General features: G+C 46.1%; 1 protein-coding gene across 1 annotated transcript in view; it reads left to right on the top strand.

Moving 5' to 3' along the window:
* Nucleotides 1–14588, top strand: part of LOC119373204 (actinia tenebrosa protease inhibitors) — a gene marked incomplete at its 5' end in the record, with an annotated part of 487018 nt that extends 472430 nt beyond the window's left edge. The window contains one exon of the mRNA XM_049411202.1: nt 14348–14588. Coding sequence (XP_049267159.1) covers nt 14348–14550 — 203 coding nt within the window. The remainder of the gene's footprint in view (nt 1–14347) is intronic.
* Nucleotides 14589–27012: the final 12424 nt, after the last annotated feature.

Here is a 27012-nt window from a genome sequence, read left to right as displayed (position 1 = left end):
GCTCATGATTACTGAACTGGATACTGAAAGTAGAAGAGTAGGTCTGAAAATTAATATGCATAATACTAAAGTAATGTGGAACAATCTTGGCAGAGAACAGCGCTTTGCGATAGGTGGCGAGACACTGGAAGTTGTAAAGGAGTACGTCTACTTAGGAGAGGTAGTAACCGTGGAGCCGAACCATGAGTGTGAAATAACTAGAAGAATAAAGATGGGATGGGGCCCATTCGGCAAACATTATCAAATCATGAATGGTAGTCTACCACTATCCCTCAAGAGGAAGGTATATAACAGCTGCATCTTACCGGTACTTACCTACGGAGAAGAAACCTGGAGACTTACAAAGAGGGTTCAACCTAAATTAAGGACGACGCAGCGAGCGATGGAAAGGAAAATGATAGGTGTAACCTTAAGAAGCAGGAAGAGAGCAGAGTGGGTCAGGGAACAAACAGGGGTTAAGGATATCATTGTTGAAATCAAGAAGAAGAAATGGATATGGGCCGGGCACGAAGCATGTCGGCAGGATAACCGGTGGTCATTAAGGGTAACTGACTGGATCCCAAGAGATGGCAAACGCGTGAGGGGGAGACAGAAAATTAGGTGGGTGGATGATATTAAGAAGTTTGTAGGTATAACGTGGCAGCAGAGAGCACAGGACCGAGTTGATTAGCGGAAAATGGGAGAGGTCTTTTGCCCTGCAGTGGGCGTAGACAGGCTGATGATGATGATGATGATACTTTATTTGCCTTGATTGTGTGTTAGTTCTCATTAGCGTTGTGTCTAACAAAAAATCACAGCATATCCACGGAGTGAATGATGATGAGTGGGCGAAGCTGCGGAGGTTCATCGGTAAACCGTGAATCTTCCGTGAATTCTCCCCAGTACATCATCACCGACGTGAGATCGGGCGCGTTTATACTAAAGGTTCGATGAGAGTTATGACGACTTGCAGCTCACTTTAATTTTACATGTACGCTGTGAATTTTCATTGTTTAGAAAACCATTGCTTTAGACGTCTTTCGTTAAGCAGCTGGCGTCTTTTCGTTTTGCTTTAGAAACATCTGGCGTTCTTTCGTTTTGCTTTTAGAAAACATCTGCCGTCTTTCGTTGGTTTATTTCATCAATCAACGGCGTTTTGAACAAAATTTTTATTGTTTAATCACGCACAGGAGAAATCTCACCAGGCACCACCTTGGAGGTAAACAATGGCTGCTAATGGGAATGAGAGACAGAAGAAGTTGGCTTTTAGCTAACACTTACACTTCTACTTCTACTAACGTTTCCTACTGGAACATGCCAATGGCTGCTAATGGGGAATGAGAGACAGAAGAATTCGGCTTTTAGTTAACGCGCACGCTGCGAATTTTTTATTGTTCAACAACGCACAGGAAAAATCTCCCACCGGCACCACCTTGGAGGTCAAGATCTGGTACTAGCGTTACGACTGGTTATGCACTACTACGAGGGACGAACGGGTGCCGCTTTAAGGAGCTTCGCCCCTAAAAAAAGCGAGCTCTTGGAATTCTCCTTCTTTCGTCCAAGAATAAGCAAGGTTATACATAATGGTAAACTGTAGTGGGATATCAGCGAAAACTCTATTTATAAATCACGTTTTGACGTCGGTACGAAACTCTGCTCGTGCGAGTTACAAATATGCTACGAAAGGTATTCAAAAACTAAAAACGGGTGCTCAAGCCGCCATTACGTTCGCGCACTAGTTTTTAGTGATGTCATTATTTCAAAAGCTCTTACTTTTGTGAGGTTAGCTGCAGTCATGAGTAAACGAGGGGCGGAGTGCGGTCTTCCGCATGTACGGGATATACCTTACAAGTTTGCAGAAACTTTGCTTGGCTGAAACGCATCAAATAAAAAAAATCTATTGAAACACGTTGCTTCTCAATGACTTAACGGCGGCAGGTCTTGTCATAAACAAAAAAAATACGAAAGAAATAATTTGTCCCGACACGCAATACTGATGCCTTAATGTCCTCAAGGCTCCTGCTGCCCCAATTTCGCAGTGACCCTCGACCCGGTCTGTGAGCTGCCGAAAAAGGTTGGTCCGTGCCGTGCTCACGTGCCCCGCTACTACTACAACACGACGACGGACACTTGCGAGAAGTTCGTCTACGGAGGATGCCAGGGCAACGCCAACAACTTCGAAACGCTTAAACAGTGCGAGACCAGGTGTGCCGGTGAGTTTTCTTCATTTATCGATTGACCAGTATCGCATACTCGAAAACAGCATATGCAGCACCATCTCAATAACAGCTAGAACTGTACATTGGCAGACGCCATCAAGCACTTGGTAACTTTCACAGTAGCAGGTTTATGACGACGTCTCCTGCTTAACGGAAATATAACAACGTGTATGCGTTTTAAAGATATAGCTCAGAGACACTTGTATGCCAAAACAAAGTGGATGTCTAGCGTATTATTTATTTAATTGAGCGCAGCTAGGGATATATTGGCCATCAAAAAGAAGCATGCTGAAGACTGTTACGCCTGTACAAAATAAAGCCGCGGCGGCCGCGCGTGTTTCCGAACCACTACGCCTGGAAGGCCAAAGGAAGCGCAGTTAGTTTAGTGGCTAAGCGTCGTAGGATCACTAATAGGTCCCTTACTAATGCGCCTCTGTCAGTCATTTCTGTAGCGAAACTAAAATAGTTCTACCTTCCTTTTCCCGGCAGAGGTGTTGTGCGCAGAAGCAGTTTGCGTTGTTCCTGTTCGCCTTGTGTGTGTTGTTAGGACACGCCATTCCATGTGGAGCGAATCGTAAATACTCAGCTCAAGCTCTAATGCCGTGAGTTAGACTTGCAGTGATATCCCATATATTCAGATTGCATTTAAGAAACGATTTGTAAAGTCTAGGATTCATTCCTACCTTGAGTTCTAGACAGACTTATCAAGTTATTTTAGATGGAATAGTTGACAAGACCAAAGGCAACCGAAAATTATCTAGTGAATAACAAATAAAGAGTTGATACCTAGCTGTGTCTACTGCTAACGGCATATAAGACCTTCAGACCTCCGCTAGTGCTATGGGCAAAAGCTTATTATTTGTTAAGATTCTCCAAATACCCTATCTTCCGCGTACTCCGTTCACCTGTTTGCAGTACTGAATCGACAATACACGCGCTGTTGTACATACGCAATGCAAGTCTTCGTGAATTAGACAGGCCTAACTGCTGTGTGGTGTACAATCAATTTCAAGCGCTCAGCACGGGATAATTGCTGTCCTTGTTGAGCTCTGATCGAAGAGAAATCACTGTAATTACTGCTGATTAACTGCTGCCGATGTTAACTGCCATTTCCTTAGGAAAAATAACACCCCGCATCAAACCACAGAATACAGGCATCATCGCTTGTTACAGTTTTAAAACCACAGAAACACGAATTGAAAGACCAGAATAATCAGGCACAAGGACCGCAAACTAGATGCTGGTGTAGTCGAATCCCGCTGTCAAAATATTTTTTTCGCTTTGGATTTAAACACTTCATCATAACACATTCTCAATTACTCTGCAGGCAATTCCACCGTCGAAGACCAGTCCTGGAAGAAGCACATCATGAAGCCCCGTAAGTGGAGAGCGTTTTCTTTTGAAGTACTGTGAGCGCAGGGCGGGATGTTCACTTTGGTAAAACCGACAAATATGTGTTTCCCTTCAAAGTTAGCACAAATCGATTACTCCAAGAGAACATCATACTCACAAGAAACCAAAATTCAATATTGAATGTTTCACTAATTCAAATTACGTTAATGAAATTTAAAGCTAAAACGTTGCACATTAGGAATTACGCGTAATGGCGGGATCATTCTTCCCGCCAGTAGGCGTAATGTCAGCGCGATTTTGGCTTGCACGGTCTTTTAAAGCCAAAACCGCCTTTGACAACTACATAATTAGTGGTCCCAGGTAGTGATGTAGAGTTAGCACTCGCGAAAATGGTTCTAATTCCTAAGTTTCTCGTCATGTTTAATTTGTTCCTAACTGTACATCTGGTTCGCTGTTCCTTACAAACCGGAAACTGTATTAAGAAATAAAGATAAGGAGATAGATGCAGCAACGCTGGTGGCGGTGGTTCATTCGGGAACGCACATCAATGCAGCAGTTGGTCACTGTAGACTGTAAGGGTATCTCAATTTCTGAGCTTGAGCTCCCTGGTGTAGGGCTGCATCGCAAGGGAAACACAAGTAATGTATGCGCAGTACGACATGACAACTGCCGTTGCACGCATGAGCTCCAGGTTAAATACTTCGCCCAGTTGCACATAGCGAGCGTCTTAGGTTTTCTATATGGGAACGCATCAGTTGCACGTATCGTATTGTCTAAGCACCACTCAGCAACTCTCCAAATAACCACCATCTACAAATTTTGTAGCAGTAGTAAACAAAGATACGCTTCACCACATTCCGGTGAAACCGAAGTGGCGCCGATGTTAATACAATTATCACTGAAGCAATTTATTTACCACAGTATTTCTAGTGCCGAAACTACTCTTGTATGAGGCGAGCACACAGGAGCCAGTCTCCACTCGCACTGTTTCAAATGCGGGGCACGGTAGGGGCTAGGGCTGTCGTATCGTGTCATCTGCTGTCATCTCACGTCGTCGCTTGGCGTCACGGAGGCAGAACCATGCATAGCATAGCCATGTATGATATAGTACAGTAAAGGGTCGGAAAAGGAAAGTGAGGAGAATAGAAACAAGAGGAGAAGGTAAAGCATAGCGTAGCCATATATGGCGTCACGCCGGCAAAATCACCTATACCATAGCCATGTATAGCATAGCCTTGTAACGCCCGTGGCGTCTACTGTGTTTCTTTGTCCTTGTGTCTTTGCGCTGCCACTTCCTAAAAAGTCCGACAATGAACCAACGAGCCCAAACAAAAGTACTGACATAGCCTTGTAAATTACAGTACATCAAGGGGCGGGAAAAGGAAGTGAGAGTGGGAAACAGGGAGAGGAATAGGGGAGAGGGTAAACTGTAGCATATTTATTTATAGTGTAGTATAGCATAAAAAGGAGGTGGGAGAGGGAAGTGAGCGTTAGTAGAGATGTGAGGGTGATGAAGAGCGAAGTACGGGATATAGGCAAGTACAGCATAGCCGTGTACAGTATAGTATATTGCCACGCCCACTTCTTGTCTTGTTTTGATGTATTCGGGTTTGACCGGCAGGGATGGTTATCAACGCTCGACGCTGTCCGCGAAGCTGTGTTCGAGAAGCTTCGCGATTGTAAGAGGTCGTTTTATTAAGATTGCGCCCCGCACGCGAATGTTCCAGCTTTGTCTAGAGATAACGCCGCCACCAGCGATATTGCTGGAAAGTTCCATAGCGCCTGTATAAAAGCCGAAGCGCTTGACCGCTTGTCAGTTTATCGACGGTCGACGCTCTGTTCGGCGCTATCAGCGTATTGCTGTAGGTTGACATACAGTTTCTCGGCCACAAGTTCGGCCAAATAAACAGTTTCATCTCGGACGTGCTGTCTATAGTCTCCGTCGACGTCACGACCACGTGACAATATCAATGGGGTGGGAAAGAGAAGCGAGGGTGAGCAGGAGGGAAAGAAGAACGGGGGAGGGCAAAAGTTAGTATAACCATGTAAAGTACACTGGGTGATTCTCTTAGAACTGACCTCTTTCATTGGGCTATAGTTTAGCTACAATTTATCCAATTTGAATTCCGCTTGCACCTAAGGATTCAGGAAGCTTCGACATTTATCAGTCCCGTTTTTTTATGTACAACACCGAAAAGAAATAAGTAGGAAATAACGAAAACGGCGTAGTGCCATACAAGGAGGGATGGCTAGTCCGGCGCAGCGTTCGCGTCAGCCAGCGGCGGCGGAAGATTGCGACACAAGGTTCATCACGTTACGTTGAAGCGAAAGCCGGCTAATGAATATTCCCACGCGCGCGCGGAGCTGCTTCGCCTTGACGAATGCGCATTGCACCCGCCCGGCGTTCCTCTTGTAAGAAATATTGCGTAATATCTCGGTTTTCGTTATTTTTTAACACGAAAGTGTTTTATGCCGGGGTCCACCAAAACTTCAGTGACGTATTTCCGTCACGGAAATGACGTCGAAAAAATATACACAGTCACATAAAAGCTACCGTCAACGGGCATCGAACCCACGACCGCCTGGTCTGCAGTAACAGATGCCGGGCGCGCTATCCACTGCGCCACGATCACCTTTTTTTTCTTTATTGCCTCACAAAGTATTTTCATACACTAATCGTAAACCAGGTGGTAACAGCTGGTGGTGTATCATTGTACTGCGCCACGATCACAGACTCTGTAAGCTTTACGAACGCTCCTTTTATATCTACCACTCTCCCGGTCGGCTGGGTGGTGTTGACCTCTGGGAGTGGTAAAGTAGAGTAATTCGTCATTGCTGTGGCCTCCGCGACTAGCACCTGCAACACGTTACGCGTCCGTCCCATTCGGCGCGTTTTCAATAGAAGATGATTTTTGTCAATATTTTAACACACCGCGAGGTGGCGACCTTTGCCCATGCGTCGTAAAAGCGTCGGCTTCGCGCAGCACCACGCTAATACACACCAAAAATAGCTCTGCGACGCGCGCCTGCCTCGCCCGGCTGTAACACCGCGTTCCATGCTCACGCGCTCACCCCGAGAAAAATCGCGGCCAGGCTACCGGGGTGGCACGACGCGCTTTGCGTTTCCTTCTAGTCCAGCCGTGGTGTTCAATCACATTTTAACATGCCGCGGGATGGCGACCAAGTTCTGCGTCCAATATGCAACGCTCATCTGGCTATCACACCTCGTTTTCTGATTATGCTTTCACCGTTAACTACTACAGCTACCACAAGGGTTTGTTTAATGATTTAACATGGACGTTTGTCGTCGGGATGGAGATGTAGCACCAATCATCGAAGTGGGTGCATACACGTTAAAAGGCGCCATTAGCTGCCAGACATCAATATACCGACATTGTGCAAACTCTCTTATATCAATTTGTACAGTGAGCATTCAGTTACTTCTGTAAGGGCACGCTTTACTTTCGTGTTATTCCGATTCCTATGACGGAGGGATCAACCGTGTTTTTATTTATTCTTTTTTTCTGCGTCACAGATAAGAAAACGGACGGGCCAATAAATTTTCATCCTTTCTGACTTTTTCCGCAAACGGAATTCAAATCGGATACTTTGTAACGAAACTATAGCCCTATGAAATAGGTTCGTTCTAAAAGAATCACCCTGTAGTATAAGCCAGTGGGTGGGAAATGGAAGTCAACGTGAGAAGGAGTGACGGGTGGATGAGGGGGAGGAAAAGGAGGAAAGAGAAAGCAGAGGCGAGAGGCGCCACTGCACTGCTAATGAACGTTTCCTTTCCCGCCATGGACTCCGAGCAGGCTGCACGCTTTGTAACGCCAGCGCTTGCTTGCCCGTGAACGCCAGCGTCGCCGAAGAGCAGGCGAAGCACTGTTCTCCACTTCCTAGCAGCTTTCACAGTTAACTGCAACTGCATAAATGTTATTGCGATACCAATTATATGGACAGTCTCGACAGGGTTTTTGCCGTCGCCATCACGTCCCTCCTATATGAAATCCAAATTGATAAGATCCCCCTGTGCATCGTATGTTCTACCGCGGGTAAAAGCGCGCGAGCGGGGCGACGAACGCGGCTGAAGCAGAGATCAAACGAGCCGGCACATTTCCGTCGCTCGGAAAGGTGCATGCGATAGCATCACCCCGCTCGGGAGGCTTGCCGTCGAAGCAGGCAGGAAAACTGCCACGCCCTTCTTTAACGAGCATGAAAAAACGCATGCACCCTCCGTCGCTCGGAGAGTGCGTTCACTCGGAGGGGGAGGGGGGTGCCGCGCGAGCAGCGCAACTTTGAATCTAAGAGCGCGGTCGGGATCGCTGGCAGCCATCACAGCGGGCGGGTCGTATACCCTTCTACGTGCTGCGCTGTCCACGCGAAGCAACGATGCGGAGAGGATCTCTCCCTGGAGCGGCCGTATTCTCTTACACCCGCGTTTTGTAGTTTCGCGAGATCGGATACAAAACACCTAACTTCGTCCACCACTACAATTTGTTGCTACCGCATTCATTGCTTCGCCCTTGGCGTGAAACTGTGACTTTTTACCAGGAACCTTACCGAGTTTATCGAAAGAATCAAGAGCTTGTGGGTACTGGGCTTGCTGCGTCCCGTCCGCAGTCAAAGCAAGGAAGACGGAGGCTTCAACTCGCAACAATCAACAATTTATTTAACTCTACGCTGCATACGGCGGGGTCGGTCCAGGCACACGAGGCGACGACCATGATCGGCGGCAGCAGCAATCGGCCAGCGCGGGTGGCCGCACCCGTCCTTCCTGGCGTCCCAGGCACGTCTCCCCTGGGCAGCGCGCAGGCTGCCCCTTTTAAGCCGCGCAGCTGGGCCACGCGCACCGTCTCTGCGCAGCACGTGGCGCTATCTCGCGATAGCCGGTGGGCGTGGTTCCCACAAGCTTCAGTGGAAAATGCAGCGTCCCGAGCAGTTTACACGTTTGGTCACTACGTTTCGGATGACTGCTTCATTACCGTGCTGGCAGGGTCATTGCGCATTATATCGAGTGGATTGCCTGCTTTCTCGGCTAATTACGTGCGTCACAGCAGTACAGCTGAAGGTGGCTGTTAGCTCTATGTAGATGTTTTGTGGGGAAATATGTTTGCATAGCAGAGTGGTAAAACATTGTTTTCAGGAATCAAAGCGCCAATTTCCACGAGTGTTACGTAAAGACTACCTCACGGATGAACTTAGGTGCTGCCGTATTGGGCTGTTAACACTGCCATTTTCTGTCTGTAACAGCTGAATGAACGGTAGCACATTCGGCTCACAGATGGAAGCATCAGTACGAATGCATTCGGCATTTCGACACATTCTTCTATGATGTTCTGACATTAAATTGAGAAAGCACTCGCTGTAAAAGTCCAATATGGCTGCACCCTTAAATATAAAAGAAATTTGTTTAGAAGTAACAGTCTCACGTTGCTAAATATATACCAAGCAGTTAATTTCGTTTCTCAACTGAAAACAGAAACTTTAACACAACTAAATATTCGGATATTTAGATCTTTTGCAACTTATATATGCAAGACACATACCTAGTGGTCTTATAAAAAATCGCGCCCATAAAGCGAGAGCTCGCTTCTTGACTCACTAAACTTTACCGCTCGCGATTATATAATATGTGGCTCTTAAATATCCGCTCTAAACACCTACAGTTATTTAGGAGTTAATCTCACTTCTTACCTATCATGGCACACCCGTACAACCAGTAAAACAAATTCTGCCAATCGCGTTCTTGGCTTCATGCGACGTAATATCCGATTAGCACCCCCCACAGTCAAACTTCTAAATTACTGCTCCTTAGTGAGGCCGAAGCTGGAATGTGCACGTGCCCTGTGGGACCCATACCAACACAACCACATTACCATGCTTGAAGCAGTACAGAACCGTGCTGTACGTTTCATTTTTTCGGACTATTCCTACAACTCTAGCTCATCGAAACTCAAATCCCAAGCCAACCTTTCCAGCCTTGTATCACGCCGTTGAGTCGCCCCCCTTTGTCTCTTTCATAAGTTCTTTCACAAGCCACCCCAAGCCGATCTCATTGCTCCCGCACATCGCCACTCAAGCCGGACCAACCACGAAAAGACCATATACCACCCTTAAGCTCTTGCCTCTTCATTGTTCAACCTGACATCAAGGAACTGGAATGACCTTCCCACCAAGGCAGTGTTTCATTCCGACCTAGCCATCTTCAAACGCATCATAGAAAAACTGTTTTTGTAGCTTTTTAGATACGCCCATCCCTCATGTAAAACCCCTTACTTTAGGGGCCTTTGTGGTATCATAAATAAATAAAAAAAGCGTTTCTACTTGCGACAAACTTTAATATCAGTTTACGTACGCGTGCACGCATACGTAAACTGACATCCAAGCTCGTTGCAAGCGAATGCTCTCTCTGAAGAACTTACCTTTATGTTGTCGCAGTTGCGCTGGAGGACGTCATTCGTGCCAACCCGATCCTTTACAAGGAAGTCGGTACGTAAAGCGCACTTTGCTTCACTTCACTTTTTTATAACATACGAAGATAAATAGTATCTTTGCAATAATGCATTTAAAGTGAGGTGATCGTAAATTGAAATTGCGCATGAAATGAGCCAACCAATGACGCCAGCAGTCACTGGCGAGGAGATGTCTTTATAACCCATTAATTTCTCTATATAATTCGTCGTATTTGACATAGCGCCCTACTTTAATAACTGAGAAGCTTTTGCGTGCCTAACTACGATATGATTATGAGGCAAGCCGTATGGTGGACTTCTGATTAATTTCGAACATCTGGGGTTCTTTAACTTCCACCTACACCTAAGTACAGAGGTGTTCTCCCTTTCGCCCCCACGCAAATGGGATCGCCGCGTCCGGGACTCAGACCCGCGTCCTCGGGATCCTACTGTCCTTATATGCAGTCTCCCTGTGGTCGCTGTCGGAATAAACATGAAAAACACATAGAAGCCAACACATCATAATTCTGCTTTTGCTGCACTACCGTTTTTGGCAGAGCGCGTGAACTGGCCTTCGGGATAATACAAAAGCATGAAATGCGCGTTATGCCCTAGATTACATCACCAACGTATATATCCTTCATTGTAGCAGAAATCTGTCACTCTTTCTTAATCTAGTTTATGAAAGAGTAACATCGTAGCACTACGTTTACTCGACGTAAAAATACGGAAAATGTTATTTCTCTCCGCGGTATTTCATTGTTTGCCTTTGTGCTACAACGGCTTGCGTGCTTATTTTCAATTTCTGCTAAAATTGTCGTTGTTTCGCGCACCCAGTGCTCTGCAAAGCGAAAACTAGCCAGCAACGCGAGCGAGACCTCTGCCTTGCCGCACTCTAAGCCATGCGTGTAAATTCATACCGAAAACAGTCTGCCAGTCGGAAGGAAACGAAGGACAAGATGTGAGCAGGACAACCTTTACTCTGAATCCATTACCGACTAGCTCGTGAAAAGCTAGGGTTGTTCTTCAGGACCCCAATAAAGTTCATCATTCCATACCAACCAGCTCAGTTTTCTATGAGCTTAAAATGTTGGCCTAACGCAGTTGGACTGAACCCGGTGTGCAACCAGACCAAGTACCCCGGTCCCTGTGCCGGCTATTTCCCCCGCTATTACTACAACAATGTGACCAAGACTTGCGAGAAGTTCGTCTACGGAGGATGCCGGGGCAACAAAAACAACTTCCATGACCCTCGAGGAATGCCAGAAACACATGCTGGGGTAAGTAATTTTCATGCGGACTGACATTTTACTGCGAAGCAGGAGATGGACGGTTGTAGGCGGCAAACACAGCTCGTAGTGAACATCCCTTCAACCTCTTTCCTTCAACACGCTTGTAAGGCAAGGAAATGCGGACATCCAGTACTCACATGGCAACATACTGTAATAGCTTGCGTTGGACATTTTCCAAAAAGAACGAACAATTCCAAGGGCGTGAGACATCATGCGAATATTCCGCGACTACAGGATTATTGACATGCTGATAAATGCCCTCTGGTTACGCTGTTATCCGCTCGCGCTTCGCAGGCCTGCGCCGTATAACTGCGGGCGTGACTGCAAGATCCTAGGTTTGATAAACTTCACGTTACTATTGCCGCATTCTTTAAATCTGGCCAGTGTGTTCTCCGTCACCGTAACTTCTTTTTAGATGTCTGGATGACGGCGTTTGACGCGCTAGCGCCCGTAGTATATGATCCTTGATATGCCAGTACACCCCTTTCGGGCGCAGTATCCACTTATGTGTACACAACTTGTGTTTTAGCAGTTCTTTGAAGTCGTGGCAAGGAAGAGCACTATATTTTGCGCGCGGGTTGAATTTAACCTCCTGCATAGTCAGTGCATGTTCACATAACCTGAGTATGATGCATATGACTGCAGTGAATTACTGGTAAAGTCACCATAACGTTAGGCGGGTCGTTCGACGTGCCGGGTTCCATAAGCAACGTCAAGTGTATAACTTTTCTTTGCTCGAAATGAACACAACGGAAAGGAATGGCACGTGCACTTTGAGCTTAAGATTCTTTTCTTCATATGAGTAAATTGAACGTGGCTAACTTCCGAATAAGTAATCTTTAATTATAAGCTAATTACGATTAATTAATTAAACTTGCACTAACAACATATCACCTTGTTTTATTTCTTGAAGTATAATATCGACTGCCTTGGAATAATGTTGTCTAAATTTCGCATATTTGCGGACATAATGCACATGTAAAGGGGATATAGCGGTGCTGGCTAAAACGTGTCACTGAGAGTGCATAAAGCAAATCGAAAAACGGCGAACCTAATGTTACATGCACTGAACGAAATACCATGGAAGTACGTTATATTCAAGTGACGTCATATGTCATATGCCTTACTGCTCGTTGCCATATGCCATGTGATACGCCTTGCCTGAGAGGCACGTGACGGGAAAGCGTATTGCCATTGAAGTTTAAGTCTTTACTGTGCAGTTCACTGAATAGAGACACCACTAAAAACTGTTCTTACTACGCACACGCAGCATCCCTGGATCAGCATTCTTCGAAGATCGTTGGTGCCTTCGAAGTTCCCTTTTGGCCCTGTAAGTACTCATTTCGCTAATAACGCAGGCAGTAAGCTGTATTTAGTTGTCTCGAACTTTCCTCTGGAAGCAGGGCTTAGAATATGTCATTAGGCTTCCTTGGCACATTTGCACATCTTTCTCAGTGGAAAGTCAATTTCCAGGTTTCAGGTGACTTCTGTACGATTTCGTTCTTCAAGCAAGTTATAATAAATGATCTGAATAACTTTTACTGAATCAGATAGCGCAGCACATTGCTAGTTGCTATTCAAAATTAAAATGACACTGAAACTAAATTAAAGTGATGTACCGTGCATGGGGAAGACGCAAATTTACTTACTACGAACGCCGTGACAATTCATGACAATTCCCTAAAAATCGAGCTCCTTGCCGGCGGCCGCAATGCGTTTTGGACGAGTCGCAGAACAGCGGCGAGGCCTCTGCCCAATATCGCGAGCTCGCAGTTCACCACCACGGCGAATCCTCAGTGAGCGAGCGTCCGGGCGACCGACGACTATGGCGGCCAATATCCAGGCGGCTTCAAAGCACAGGCGAGCTGACGCCCAAGTCGGCTGTCGCCGTACATTTCGTGCGCGCAGTATACAACACGATCGAGTGAGTTACCTGGAATCGCGATCAATTTCACGCACGCGATAGGTACGGCAGAATAAAGAGCGATCATTTACTCGTAAAAGAATCCAGTGTCTATTTGTGCCCAGAGTTAGACTGAAATCATGAATTCAATAGGCCTACTGCTTTCTCGGCCGCCATTCCCAGCCAGTGGCGACGCTGTGCTGTGGCTACGCCGGAGACATACAGCGCGGCGTCGCGATCGTGTCGAGACCAGCTCCAGACTTCATGGGTGCGGAGAAACATAAAAGCAGCACCACCCGTTCATCCACGCATACGTGTATATCAAAGGCGCCGCGGCGTAGTTCCTAGATTGTCGAACTCTCCATGCACGACACAACCGCCAACACGCCAACACGAAAACAAGTGGGAAGGCTGACGCAAGAGCGAGGAGGACAGTTAGTTCCCTTGACAATGGTTTGCACACGGAGCGTACAAACGGCATTTATCGCCCGCGCGTTTAATCCCTTTGCAGACTAAATGGTTTGCACAGTTTGCACACAGAACGCATTCCTCTGCGGTTGCTCCTCAACGGTCTACTCATTCATCGTGCGCGCCAATTGGGCTCCGTTACTCCTCTTTCGGGTGATTTTGCCTTAGAGTGTATATGTATCCTGATCCCAATGCTCAAATTCAGTGTTCGAAACGCTCACCATTAACTCACATAAATGCCTAGTTTTTTACATCAATTCTTTTTTACCTCATGCTACGAAGAGAATAACAAAATATTAGAAAATAAACGGAATTCGTACTAGGAAGCTGATCAAGAGACAATTACACGAGTACATATATATTGGAGAGTGGTAATTTGCTTTACTACTATCCGATATACCCATCGCGTTTATCGCGATAACACCATCTGGTTATCGGGCTAACACTATCGTGTTATCAGTGCATAGCTCTCTGATAGTGTTATACGCTCACGCTATCAGGTTTGGCACCAATCGATACACGGTCGCCGCTGTTGCGAATCCAATTCGAAATGCCGGGTTGAGCACTTCACTGCCATGTAAATCCTAAGTCACCACGGTCGATTTGTGAATCGAATGACGTGCTATCTCTTTTACAAACGCGACACGATACTAATGCGTTCATCATATTCTTCCGCAGTCACGCCGCCTGAAGAGTGTACCTACGCTGTTGACGTTGGACCCTGCGACGCGTACATGCCTCGTTTCTTCTACAACACGCTGACCAAGGCGTGCGAGCAGTTCGTCTACGGGGGATGCGGAGGCAACGCCAACAACTTCCACACCTTCGATGCGTGCGAGAAGAAGTGCAAGAAGGTCTTTGGCGTCGTTCCCCGCGCCTAAGAAAAAAAAACGCGACTCTGCAAAGGGCATCGTCCTTTGACAGATGCAATCTCCGTAGAAAGATGACATCGAGGAAACGCTGGACTAAGTGAAACAGAAACAACGCAATAAAGGAGCACATGTTGCGTGAGACAGTCAGACATCGAAATCAAGCAGTGAGAAATTTAACACGAACATTGTTCGCACGGATGCATGATTCGACCAAGCGTCGAAGAAAGAAACCCTGAAATACATAGTCAAGAGTGTTTTCTTTAAAGAATGTGCTGGAACTCGTAGACAGCAGGCTGAAGTGCCGACAGAATCAGTGACTGTATTGATATGAGTGACTATATTAAACATTTCTCCAAGCAGTAATAAAATATGTGCTGCGTGCATGGATGAAGCGTGGTAAGAAAAGTGTGATAATTATGAAAGGTGTACGAGAACTCAATAAGTATCTCATGCCAAAGACACTTTCCTTAACTATTGAACCAATTTGAGCATCAAATTTTAAGTTAGAATCTACATTGACCAAGACCTTTCCAGATCCCAAAATTTAGTTTGGCTCTTGCTTTACATAGAAGAAAACGCTTTTACATGCGTGGCTTGGGATCGGAAAAAAAGCTTGCACGGGACCCGCGTGCTTACATTTAGGAGAACGTTAAGTAACCCCACGCGCCCTCCACCATTGCTTCACGATATGCCTCATAGTCATACCGTTGTTTTGACATGTGAAACCTTAGAGAATACTATGTCTTGAAGTACTTGGAATCAGCCTTCATCGAGCTTGTCCGAGGGATGTCTCTTGTCTCAATGTCACTCAGACAGGACTGATCCAATTATTCTACTTAATGAGAAAGTAGTTCATTCTTACACGTATTTGGTTTTCGGTTGCACGAGCGGCATGAGCTGGTTCTAGAACGCAGAAAGACTCAATTTCCAACTCAAAACTGCCACCGGAGATTCCTAGCTGTTTTGCGCGTTGCGGTGGTCTAGTGGTTATGGTGCTCAACTGCTGACCCGAAGGTCGCGTGATGAAATCCCCGCCGCCGCGGCCGCATTTTCGATGGAGGCGAAAATGCTTGAGGCCCCTGTACTTAGATTTAGGTACACTTTAAAGAACCCCAGGTGGTAGAAACTTCAGGAGTCCTCCACTACGGCTGTCCCTCATATTCATATCCTGGTTATGAGACGTTAAACCCCCGCAACTATCATTATTATTCCTACTTGTTTCGCAACTAAAGCAACCGTATACCAGCCACATACACAGGCGATCAAAAGAGAGTGACGAGCGGAAAATACTACGCACAGCTGCCAAACAGTACCTGCAGATATCAGATCGCTGTCAGGAAAAGCCAGCTGTCTTATGCAGAAGTGGTTGCGTATATTTGGTGCGTGTACATTGTGTACGGACACACCATGTGGACAGGTCCGCTGGTAGGTGTCGCCGGAACTATCGCCGTGGCACAGGCGTACCCAACAACATATCTCACGCATGTGAGATATGTTGGATACTCGGATACCGTCCACTGAGCGAGCGGATACCGTCCACTGAGCGTCGTCCTTCTTCGTAGCATCACTTCTCACTTGTCATTCGAGGGCAGGTGAGCTAACTGAAATATAGAACTTGAGGAGCGGCTGAGGAGAAATTGGGGAGGAGCAGCAGGCTAGGAAAGTTTTCAGCTATTTGTACAGGAGGACTGTCAATACAAAATGGAGGAAGCGAACCTGCAAATTGTCGAGTAAATATTGGGACAACAGCAGGACACCAAGCGAAAAGAATCATCGGTCAAGAAAAAAAATAAGGAAACGGAGAGGAGACTGTGGAAGCCAAGGATGCTTACGACATGTGAACTGGAAACGTAGAGAACGTTCAAGCAGGAAATTGCCGAAGAAAAGATCTACGATAACTCTCGGCCTAGCTCTCTGTTGTTTAAGCAAGCACGAGAGCACTACGAACTAAGGACGCACGGAGTCAAGTACGAAGGGATAGATACATTATGTGGTGATTTTGGAGAGCAGAAGCAAAGGGCTCAACACCTGGTACTTTTCTGTAAAGGGCTTCACCTTACAGTCCAAGGAAATGGGGCTTAATCTTTCAAAGCATTGAGGTTTAGTGACAATTAAGGCAAAATAGGCTTAACCGACAAAAGGTTGTATAATTGGTAACTAAAATTAGGGCAGGAGTGAAAATTGGCATTTCACTACGTGGCGCCTGTACCAGGCGGCTGAAACTCCTTATACCTCCCATTTCACACACAAGACTCATAATTCACAAACAAAACATTTCTTTCGTTACGTCACTGGTGAGGTCAGCAAATATAGGGAAATGGATCCGAAGTGAACAGGAGGAGCGTTGCCGCGGAAGCTCTCCTTTCCCACTTCGCATGCAAGCGGGATTGGTTCATGCCGTCTTGCAGGTCCGCTGGCCGATCGGGCGACGCAACCATTCGTAAATTTAGTTAAAATTTATAATTTTGTTCATGTGTTGTGAAGTGGACAAACTAAAGATGACCGATTTCTCGATAAGACAAAACTCAATCAGCAAATGTAAAATTCAAATCTCTTTTTTTAAATCACACGTTTCGTACTAAAGAAACACCGATATGCTGGTGGTGTGAAAGTGTCAATCTGCAAAGGCAGCTTTAATTAACAACTGAAATATGTTCATAATGAGCAAACATCGCACCTAGAATATCTGAACCACTGCGACAATTTTTACCAATCACGAGCAGGCCACGCCGTACTTGACTCAACCAGGTATGTAATGAAAGCGCAAATAGTTTTTTTTACAAAACTTGAGTACCAAACAAAACAGAAGCTCAGACGAAGGTGGAAGCGTGAAGCGACGAGAAATCATTGAACAGGGAATGCTGCTAGAGTGAACGTTTCGGCAAGGCGACTTGCCTTCCTCAGGGCAGCAGCACTGCTTTGACGAAGAGAAGACCACTTGTCGGAACGTTGGCTCTAGCGGCATTTCTTTTTAAGCAATTTCTCAATGCATTGAGTTCATTGCATGTATTTCAGTGAAAATATTAGAAGTACAGACCTAAAAAGTTTCAAACTGGCTACACGCATTTCCATGAGCAGGAAGGAGCCTATACAACTGCTTCACCCCATTGGAAGTACGCGATAGAAGTTAAAGATGAAGAAACTGCGTAGCCAAACCAACACGCATTCAAGCCTTTCACTAAACGTATTTTGCCGGCAGTAGGTAGGCTGTCGTCATGACGAATTAGTCTAGCGACACTGTGTTTATGTCAGTCCAGTAAGGCTTGCGTAAAACTGCGTTTACTGATGCAAAATGAATGCCTGCTCAAATAATGAACCCAAATACTTGTGCTCATCCGTTGTCACTAGGAAACATAGAAAAGCTTTGCGAAACTGTAAATCTCTAGGTTAACACACCAAAGAGCAGCGAAAATTATGATATACGCCGATTTAGCCATCTTCGTCTAATGCAGGGGCTCAAATACGCACCCCCCCGGACTCTGTGGCAGCGGCCCGCGCCTGCACATGACTGTACTCATCCATTTTTTACACTTTGTGGCTGAGTTTCTGTGACTGTGCTAAACTGCACTCGAATTATTTACTCGCTTATTGATATTATTAACGCTTTGTTTGGGTATGCTGCGCAGTCATGACTGACCTCAAGTATGTTATTTGTGAGTCACCCCATGCGGTGCAACAAAACCTCTATGTTGCAGAATCGGCGTCATTCTGATGAGCGGTATCGATAAGATCGGCATAGATGAGATATGGAACAGGCCTTTTTCAAATATTTTGTTCAATCTCTCCCCCTCCCCCCCCTCCCGCTTCGACCGTCTTCACTGTCCCGGCCTTTGCGGGAATAAATGTCGTGAATATGCCTCGCTATCTGAGCGGAGTTTGAGACACCACGGTTGACCTGATCGAAGTAGCCTACCGCGGCTTCCGGTCGCTGCGCGTGCCATGCAGTATCTTATCTTTCCCGTATTCACACTTGACACGCCAACCGAGCGAGATATCCGAGCGGGATTTAACTTGTGATATTGCTGAGCGAGCGGCAAGGGTGAGCGGAGGCAAGCCCTACGAACATATGAAGTCAATCTCTTCCCGTGCTCCGCCCGATTTAAAAATCACAAAATAAAAGGAAACTACAACAAACACAAGAAAAGTTATTTGCAATTCAATCGATTCTTTTTTAAGAACTCGTGAAAACTAATAAATGCGAACATCCACATCAGCCTCACTTCGTTGAACCAGATCTTAGGATGCCCGGCAGCGGCTACGTGCGCGCATGCTCCATGAAACCAAAACTGGCGCTCAGTTTCCGGGTCTGCCTGTACTTCATTATGTGTTATGTCCATGTGGCGCGAGCCGCCACCCGATCAAAAGGGTACAGCCCGATCCATCTATCCATCCAGCCATCCATTCATCCATCCATTCATCCATCCATCCATCCATCCATCCATCCATCCATCCATCCATTCATCCATCCATTCATCCATCCATCCATCCATCCATCCGTCCGTCCGTCCGTCCGTCCGTGCGTCCATCCATCCATTCATCCATCCATCCATCCATCCATCCATCCATCCATCCATCCATTCGTCCGTCCGTCCATAACAACAGTCGATTTTCAACGAAGTGGCCTACAAATTCGCAATCTGCAGATTGGAGCAGTATTAGATCGCTGCCAGGAACAGCCCCCTTGTCTGCAGATTGCCCATGCATAAATATTCAAGCTGCCATGGCAACGGCAGAAATACGGCAATCGATATGCGCGAAGCCACCAGCCTTTCGTATAGGAAAACAAACCTATATTATATAAAAAACAATGATTCTTTTCGGTGACTTTTCTCAATATTGACGTTGCGAAAACTGACAAGAAAGGATGGTCGCCGTCGCATGTCAGGGAATTTGGACACCAATCAACTACCCACCCGGCACAGATCGCGCATCCATTTCCTTTTGTCCGCGAATGTATACAGCAAATGTTCGCACCAACCATCACGATGTACCACCGAAACCACAAAGCATTTGTCGCTACCATTACTCTAGATCAGGTCTCGGACAGGTTTCGGACGAGCTGTCACTTTTCTTAGCTACTAAGCTTCTCAAAATCAGCTTTTTCTCATCTGTGGCCGTATAATGTACTTTTATTCCGTGTTCCGTATTTCGTTTTCCCTGTTACGTCATGCTTGAGACGCCGCCCACACCGGAAGCCGCGACGTTTTTCGAATCTGGCCAATGAAAAGCTCTCGTAGCCGCACATAGCTTGTTGGGCAAGACAAGTGCGGCAGTTGGCGCTTTTTACGCAGGAATTCTGGGGAAATCCCTAGTATTTTTTAGGTATTTTCAGGAGGAAAATCTAGGGGCTTTAGTGACTTTTTGGCTGAGGGCCGCAAAGGGGCCGTATAAGTCTTTTATTTCGTCCGCGAGCGTGTAACAAAAGAACAATCGTACGTAAATAAAAATAAATTTGTTTTATAAGCTTCTGGTGCTAAGGTTAACGACGCGTATTGCGAACCCTTACAAAAATGGACATTGACGGTCTTTAAACGTTTAACCAATGATCTACCAACTTTAATGACGGGCTATGGACTTTCACGTTCTATTAACATACCGTTAAAAGAAAGTTGATTTACTTTATTCTAAAGACAATTTCTCTAAAGAATGTGAAAATCATGTTTGCTAAAAAGATCTCAGTGACGTAGCCCTGGGAGGTGTGCTAGGGGTTTCAACACCCCCCCCTCCCCACCCCCGCCCCCCAAGCATTGAAACTTGCACAAAGGAGAAACGTTACGTTTCTCGTTTGTGCTTCACTCAGCGCATCTACATTACTATGCCGTACCAACTAGCCCAAATTGAAGCTTGCTAAACTTTTACATGTGCCATGTATGTACGAGCCTCCCCCACCGGGGCCTGATCACGCCGGTGGCGTAGCCAGGGGGTGGCACATCGGGCCCTGTTCCCCACCCCCTCGAAATTTTTTTTTCTCCGATGGGATAGAGCTCACAAAATGACACTCGACCATACCTACTTGCCCGGACCCAATGTCGGATCAAGGGCGTACACCCCCCCCCCCCCCCCCCCGAAAAAGAAACCCTGCCACACGCGCCGCAACTTTTACATTTTGCATTTTGTACGCGCTCATATACAAACAGACGTAAAGGTCGTCGACCCCTCCCCTCTCCCCCGTCCCTGAAAAAAAGGAGCTGTGGTGTACGCCCTTGGTGACGGTCATGTTCTTACTTCATTGTCGTCATATGTACATTCTGTCTGTGATTGTGTATTTATATTAACCCTTACATATATATGCATGTATATATTGTTACGGTGCGATACATGGGGTGCGACATGTTACGGTGCCCGGGGATCTCTGTAATAATGTATGTTCTACGTACATTCAGTGCATGATAATATTACAATGTACCTTCCACTCCTGTACGTAATAGCCCTACAACAGGGCTGACAGTATTAATAAATGAAAATGAATGAGATGATCGATGCGGCAGCCGCGACCGGGATTCGATCCCGTGACCTTCGGGTCAACAGTCGAGCACCATAACCACTGGACCGCGGCGGATATATATATCGCCTCATAATATATCCGCGCGCACACACACGCACACACACACACACACACACACACACACACACACACACACACACACACACACACACACACACACACACACACACGCACACACACACACACACACACACACAAATTACGTGTAAAGTTTTCATCCACCGTGCTCAGACACCCGAGTATCTTTTTTCTCGTACCACTGTCTGAATAACAGTTGTATTTGGTATCTATTTAGTTTAGTTTGACATAAGGACTATGAATCATTACATTAATATCTCGCGTGTATACGTGTGCACCAATTGAATAACTTTAATTCACAAGATATATACGTTTTGTAGCAACTATTAGCGTTCTTGCTCACTTGTTCAAAATAACGTTCCCTGTAGCTGCACCAGACATTTCAAATTTCGCGCGCTTAAATTTTTTTTTTTGCAGAAGTCGAGACATTGTACGCATTAAATATATTGTGTATTTACATAAATGTTTTTATAAGTATTTACAAGCAGGAATCAATATTTTTAGTTAGGATTAAAAAAAAAATCGCAGCATATGCACGGAGTGAATGATGATGAGTGGGCGAAGCTGCGGAGGTTCATCGGTAAACCGTGAATCTTCCGTGAATTCTGCCCAGTACATCATCACCGACGTGAGATCGGGCGCGTTTATACTAAAGGTTCGATGAGTCATGACGACTTGCAGCTCACTTTAATTTTACATGTACGCTGTGAATTTTCATTGTTTAGAAAACCATTGCTTTAGAAAACATCTGGCGTCTTTCGTTAAGCAGCTGGCGTCTTTTCGTTTTGCTTTAGAAACATCTGGCGTTCTTGCGCTTTGCTTTTACAAAACATCTGGCGTCTTTCGTTGGTTTATTTTATCAATCAACGGCGTTTTGAACAAAATTTTTATTATTTAATCACGCACAGGAGAAATCTCACCCAGGCCACTACACTTGGAGGTAAAGAATGGCTGCTAATGGGAATGAGAGGACAGAAGAAGTCGGCTTTTAGCTAACGCTGCGAATTTTTATTGTCAACAACGCACAGGAAAATCTCCCCACCGGCACCACCTTGGAGGTCAAAGCGTAAGACTGGTTACGCACTACGACTACGACTACGAGGGACGAACGGGTGCCGCCTTAAGGAGCTTCGCCCCTAAAAAACATTCGGCAGATCCCACGCGTTGTGGGAAATCAGTTCAATGCAAAGCAATCAGCGAGTACTTCTATGCTGTATTTTAGGGCTTTGAGCCAAGTGTTACGAGGTGCATCGACGTGTTTTTGTAAGTGTAATAGCTGTGTGCACATTGTGGGCTTACCAGGCACGTCGACAACACTGGCGTTTAAAAAGTAACTTATGGTGCGACATAACGTCGCCCTCACGTTAGAGTACATGCGTCAGTATTATCGAAATAAAGTGCACTTTATGGTGCAATCAAGTGAATATCATACGTAACTTTCGCTAATGTATTCCTGCGGGGTCGAGCAATGCTTCAATATAGCTTGCTGAATCATATAAATACAAATGGAATGTTTATTAGATTGCTATAAAAACGGAGCCAACTGTGGAACCACAGACGCTAATATGATGTGACGCCGGTATCGCAGGAGTGCATATGTAGTGTTTATTGCTTTCTTGTAAAATTAGATAGCCAGAACCACAACCACAATTGACGTTGCACCGATATTACGCCTTCATAGACTGTTTTTCCAAACCAGTTTATAGACCTGGTGTGGCTCTGTGGTAGAATACCTGATTGCCACGCAAAATGCTTGGGTTCGATTCCTGCTGGGATCCTAATTCTTATTCTTTCCATTAGTCGGATCAACGCTGCCGATGTCGGTTTTTCTTAACGCTCTCGCATTTAAACTACCAAAGTCTGTTCTCTCCGTCCCTGGGCAGCTATAAACTGTCAATCACCTGTGGCGCATACCCGTTCACCGCAGCTCGTGGTAAACGGGCATGTGCCACACGTGTCTGGAGGAAAGGGTTTGACGACGTACGCGACGGGATTTTGTCATTATCAATGTCATGACCCGACAGTTATATTTGTCAAATCCTCTACCCTCCCATGCCAGTTTTGTCTACACCAAGTTTAGGAGGCGATCATGAGAGCACCCAGACGTAGGCGACTAGATAGATAGATAGATACGTAGATAGAAACGCTCAAAGTGCCAGAGGTTCGCTAAGAAATGCTTCGCATTTAATAATGGTGCACGAATGCGGACCCGTTGAAGTCTGTGGGACTGAAGGCTCCTTTGCGTGTTTGTTGCTCATCGCGTCCATGCCGCTTCCCAAAGGGCCGAGTTTGAAGTTGAATTTTCTCTTGTGTGAATGGTGCTTGCGCTCCGTTCTCGTGTCGTGGGTTCTGCCAGTGCTGCTTACTACGAAGACTCAAGCGAAGACTGCTGCTTCATATCGTTTGAGCCATCGCCGTACGAAAACAGGTACGTAAACGTTGCTTCTGTCAGCGCTTTGTTTACACCGTGAGCGGCATAATAACGCTGTTTACTGTGTTTTTCTCGACTAGTACACTCTAAGAAAAAAGAGAGTCAAAAGAGGGTCACGGCTGCGTGACTCTCTTCGGGTGTCCATTCGACCCCTTTTGGAAGGTAGATGAAGAGGAAGAGAGTTCGCATTCGGGCTGGAGTCACGGGACTCTCCTGAAACGCGTTTCGATTGGCTTCCGCGATGAAGGCGCCGTCGTATGCGCCATACGTATCGCGCCTTTGCCGTTCGGCGCCGCTGTGGCGCGGTGGCTCGCCTCCCTCGCCGAAGGAGCCAGCCAGGCTGGTGCCGCGCCAGCCGCGCCTCGGCGCCTCGGCCTCTTCTCTCAGTCTGGTCGATCGTTTGGAATGCGTTCATGCGTTGCGTCGGTTGCGCGGGTTGCGTGAATTGCCTGTCGTGCAGTTTGGTCGGTTTGGTGTTCGAAGAAAAACGCGCATCTTCGGTGACGCTGAGGCCAGGCTCCGTGCTCGAAGTCACGCTTGGAGGGCGGAATATTAACGGAGCTGCGGACTCGGACGACGTGCGCCCGTTAACGGTGAGTGTACTGCTTTCGTAGGTACTAATTATACAGCTTTAGCTGGGCAGCAGCTCTGCGGAAATTATCTGTCGTTCGGGCGCTCGTACTCGAATGTGTTTGCTGAGTATTTAAGGATGGGTTACGTTTTTAAAACATGCGGTCAGTAACCGCTCACGGCGTGCCCCTGACTGCCGGAGGGTGTGTTTGGGTGTCGGAATATGCTGGCGCAAAGCCGTGCTTATTTTGAAACCAAAATTTGAAGCGATTTCTCAGAAAAGAAGTGCTTTCATTCGTGTATAGCCACTGCCTATTGCGAGACGAGGTTCCCGCTGCCTTTTACGTGAAAATTTGTTTTCGATTGGAAATTATTTCGAACGAAACATTCGTGTCAGATGTGTGTACAGTAACGGTTTGTTGAACAAAGGGTGGCTTTAAATACAACTAAGCAGTGGTTATTCCCAGAATCCCGGATCACTTCTTCCGCCTCTTCACTCCAGTTGACAGCCACACTCAGGGAAACGAAGGTGTCGCTTGGTCTCGCGCCTCACCGCTTGTGACGGATAAATCAACAGCGGCGTTCGCCCTGTCAACCGAACGAGGCAGTCGATCCTACATTTCCTTTGGTTGGACAAGACGACGTAGGAAAAGAGGTGAGTGGCACCCACGCAAAGGAGCTTAAACCAATTTAGTTTGTTGTTTAAAAGAGGCTCACATGATCTTGTGCTGCAAGTTTGTCACAAAGTGACGTGTTACAAAAGCTACTATTTGCAAGTTGTGTTTTACACGATAACGGCAAAAAACTTGGTTCCTTACCATGCCTGTTTGCATTTCTTGTTTTGTTGTGAGCCTTCATTATGTCCGTGTGAACTAATTGTGTAGATTTCGCAAACTTTTAGTGCAGTTTCATTTTCTCATCATAATATCACCTTCTGTTTTTCAGATACCGTTTCTATGGTGCTCACGCTGAACAGGAGCGACAGCCTAGCAAGTCACAAGTCTGATGCCTCCAGCCTTCACCACTTCTTGATTTATTCTTGATCATAAGGAATAAAGATTAAAACATGATGCCGATTTCTGCATTTTATTTTGCATCATATGACACTATGCACATCAGTCACACATTTTAGTTGGCTATACTCATACAAGCATGCTAACGAGGAATACCTAAACTTCTTAATTGGAAATCACAGACCATCTTTTCGCGCTTTCTATATTACTTTGCTGCGAAAGGCGTGTTGTTTTGACGAGTTTTATTCAAACAATGCTAAAATTGAAATATTCTTTTTTTGCAGTCGCTGGGCAGAACGGCAAGTATTATTGGACTTGCTTAAAATGAATACTTCACTATTTTCAACAGTAGTCGCGCAAAAGTAGAGCAAGGGTCAAATGAGTAGCTTAAAATAGTTGTGGAGTCGCTTGACGCTTCGGTATGGGTGACTTGACCCCCGTAGGAGTGTTACTGGCAAGAGTCCTCTGACTCCCTATAAGTGGTAACGTGATCCTTCGGATAAGAGTCCTGCCACTCTTCCTGGAGGGTCAGGGAACTCTCCTAGAGCGCGCCGACGCTGACCCACCAAGAGAGTCACCGTGACTCTTTAAAGAGCGTCGTATACGTGGCAAGTCAGAACTCTCCGAAAAGAGTCACGTATACGCTTTTTTTTCTTAGAGTGTAGACGATACGTGAACTTTTGTTAACGTAGTGAGCCTGTTGGTGTGTATCATTTCATCAGGATCAAGGCAGTGCAGGCGAACTTTTTCTTTTGTTTGGAGTGTAAAGCAAGTGTGCGCAAGCGCGGCTGTGTTTCGGCGGGCGATTTGAACAGAGTTGTGGTGGCGCTCTCCTCTGTCGGCAGTGTTGTTGGAAGGGGGGGGGGGGGGGGCTGCTCGCGATGAATCACTATTTTGGTTTAATAATAGTAGGGCGGGGACGGCGCCTGCGTGTAAGCGTCGACCGTGTCCAAAGCGCGTACGCTTGAGCATGTTTGTAATTCATGGTGAATTTTCTAGCGCACAAAACGAACAAGGTCGGAAAAGAATGACGCGGTGTCCGCATTGTTGTTTTTTTTTTCTTTTTCGCTTCCTTGTTCGTTTTGAGCGCTAAAAAAGTGAACGTGTTTAAGAAAGATCCATACGCTGCGCGTCCTCTTTTCAACAGCTACAGGATCGTTATGTGAGTACCGTGAGAGACGTGTTTTCCTTGCGTGTGACCAAACGTGTGTATGTGTATGCATCCGCAAAGGCACGTCTTTACCGTGATATTCGTGTTAATGCGTGTGCTTGCACTTACGCTTACGTGTTAATACAGCCAGTTTTGTTTCAATTCACCCGCAACATAGTTAGATTTTAATTCACCCGCAACGTAGTTACCGATAGGTTGCCTGATGCGGCCGGCACCCGTGCCTGTTGAGCCGTTAGTTAAACTTGAACTGTAGTCGAACAGATCCTTGTCTATGTGTGGCCGAATAACCGTACCTTAGCTGCGCAAGCGCTAAGTTGAGCATTAGGGCATGCGTTCGAGCACAATTTATTTGATTCTGCTTGTTTCCTCCACATTTAGCTTTAATGATTTTGTTCTGGTTATTAAGAATTGTATGCCCGTCGCCCCGCTTTGGCGTAAAAACTTCGCTAAATACCTTTACGTGTACGAACATTATAAAACACAGTTTGTAGCACCACTTCCAACGACATATTCTGGTGATGACAAGGCTAACTGTCTACCGGATATAGTAAATTCTACAGGCATACTCTACAGATGTTAAAAGGGTCTGTGGTATGTGCAGCATATCAATATATTATTTACCGGTGAAAACTCAATAAAGTTATGCATACTTCACGGCACGCATGCGTAAGTCATGCATGTGTTGCTGCTCAAATGTAAAATT

The sequence above is a fragment of the Rhipicephalus sanguineus genome, chromosome 11 (genome assembly GCF_013339695.2).
Source record: "Rhipicephalus sanguineus isolate Rsan-2018 chromosome 11, BIME_Rsan_1.4, whole genome shotgun sequence".
Lineage (NCBI taxonomy): Eukaryota > Metazoa > Arthropoda > Arachnida > Ixodida > Ixodidae > Rhipicephalus > Rhipicephalus sanguineus.
Note: the sequence above shows the minus strand (reverse complement) of the source record. Positions and strands in the feature narration are given on the sequence as shown.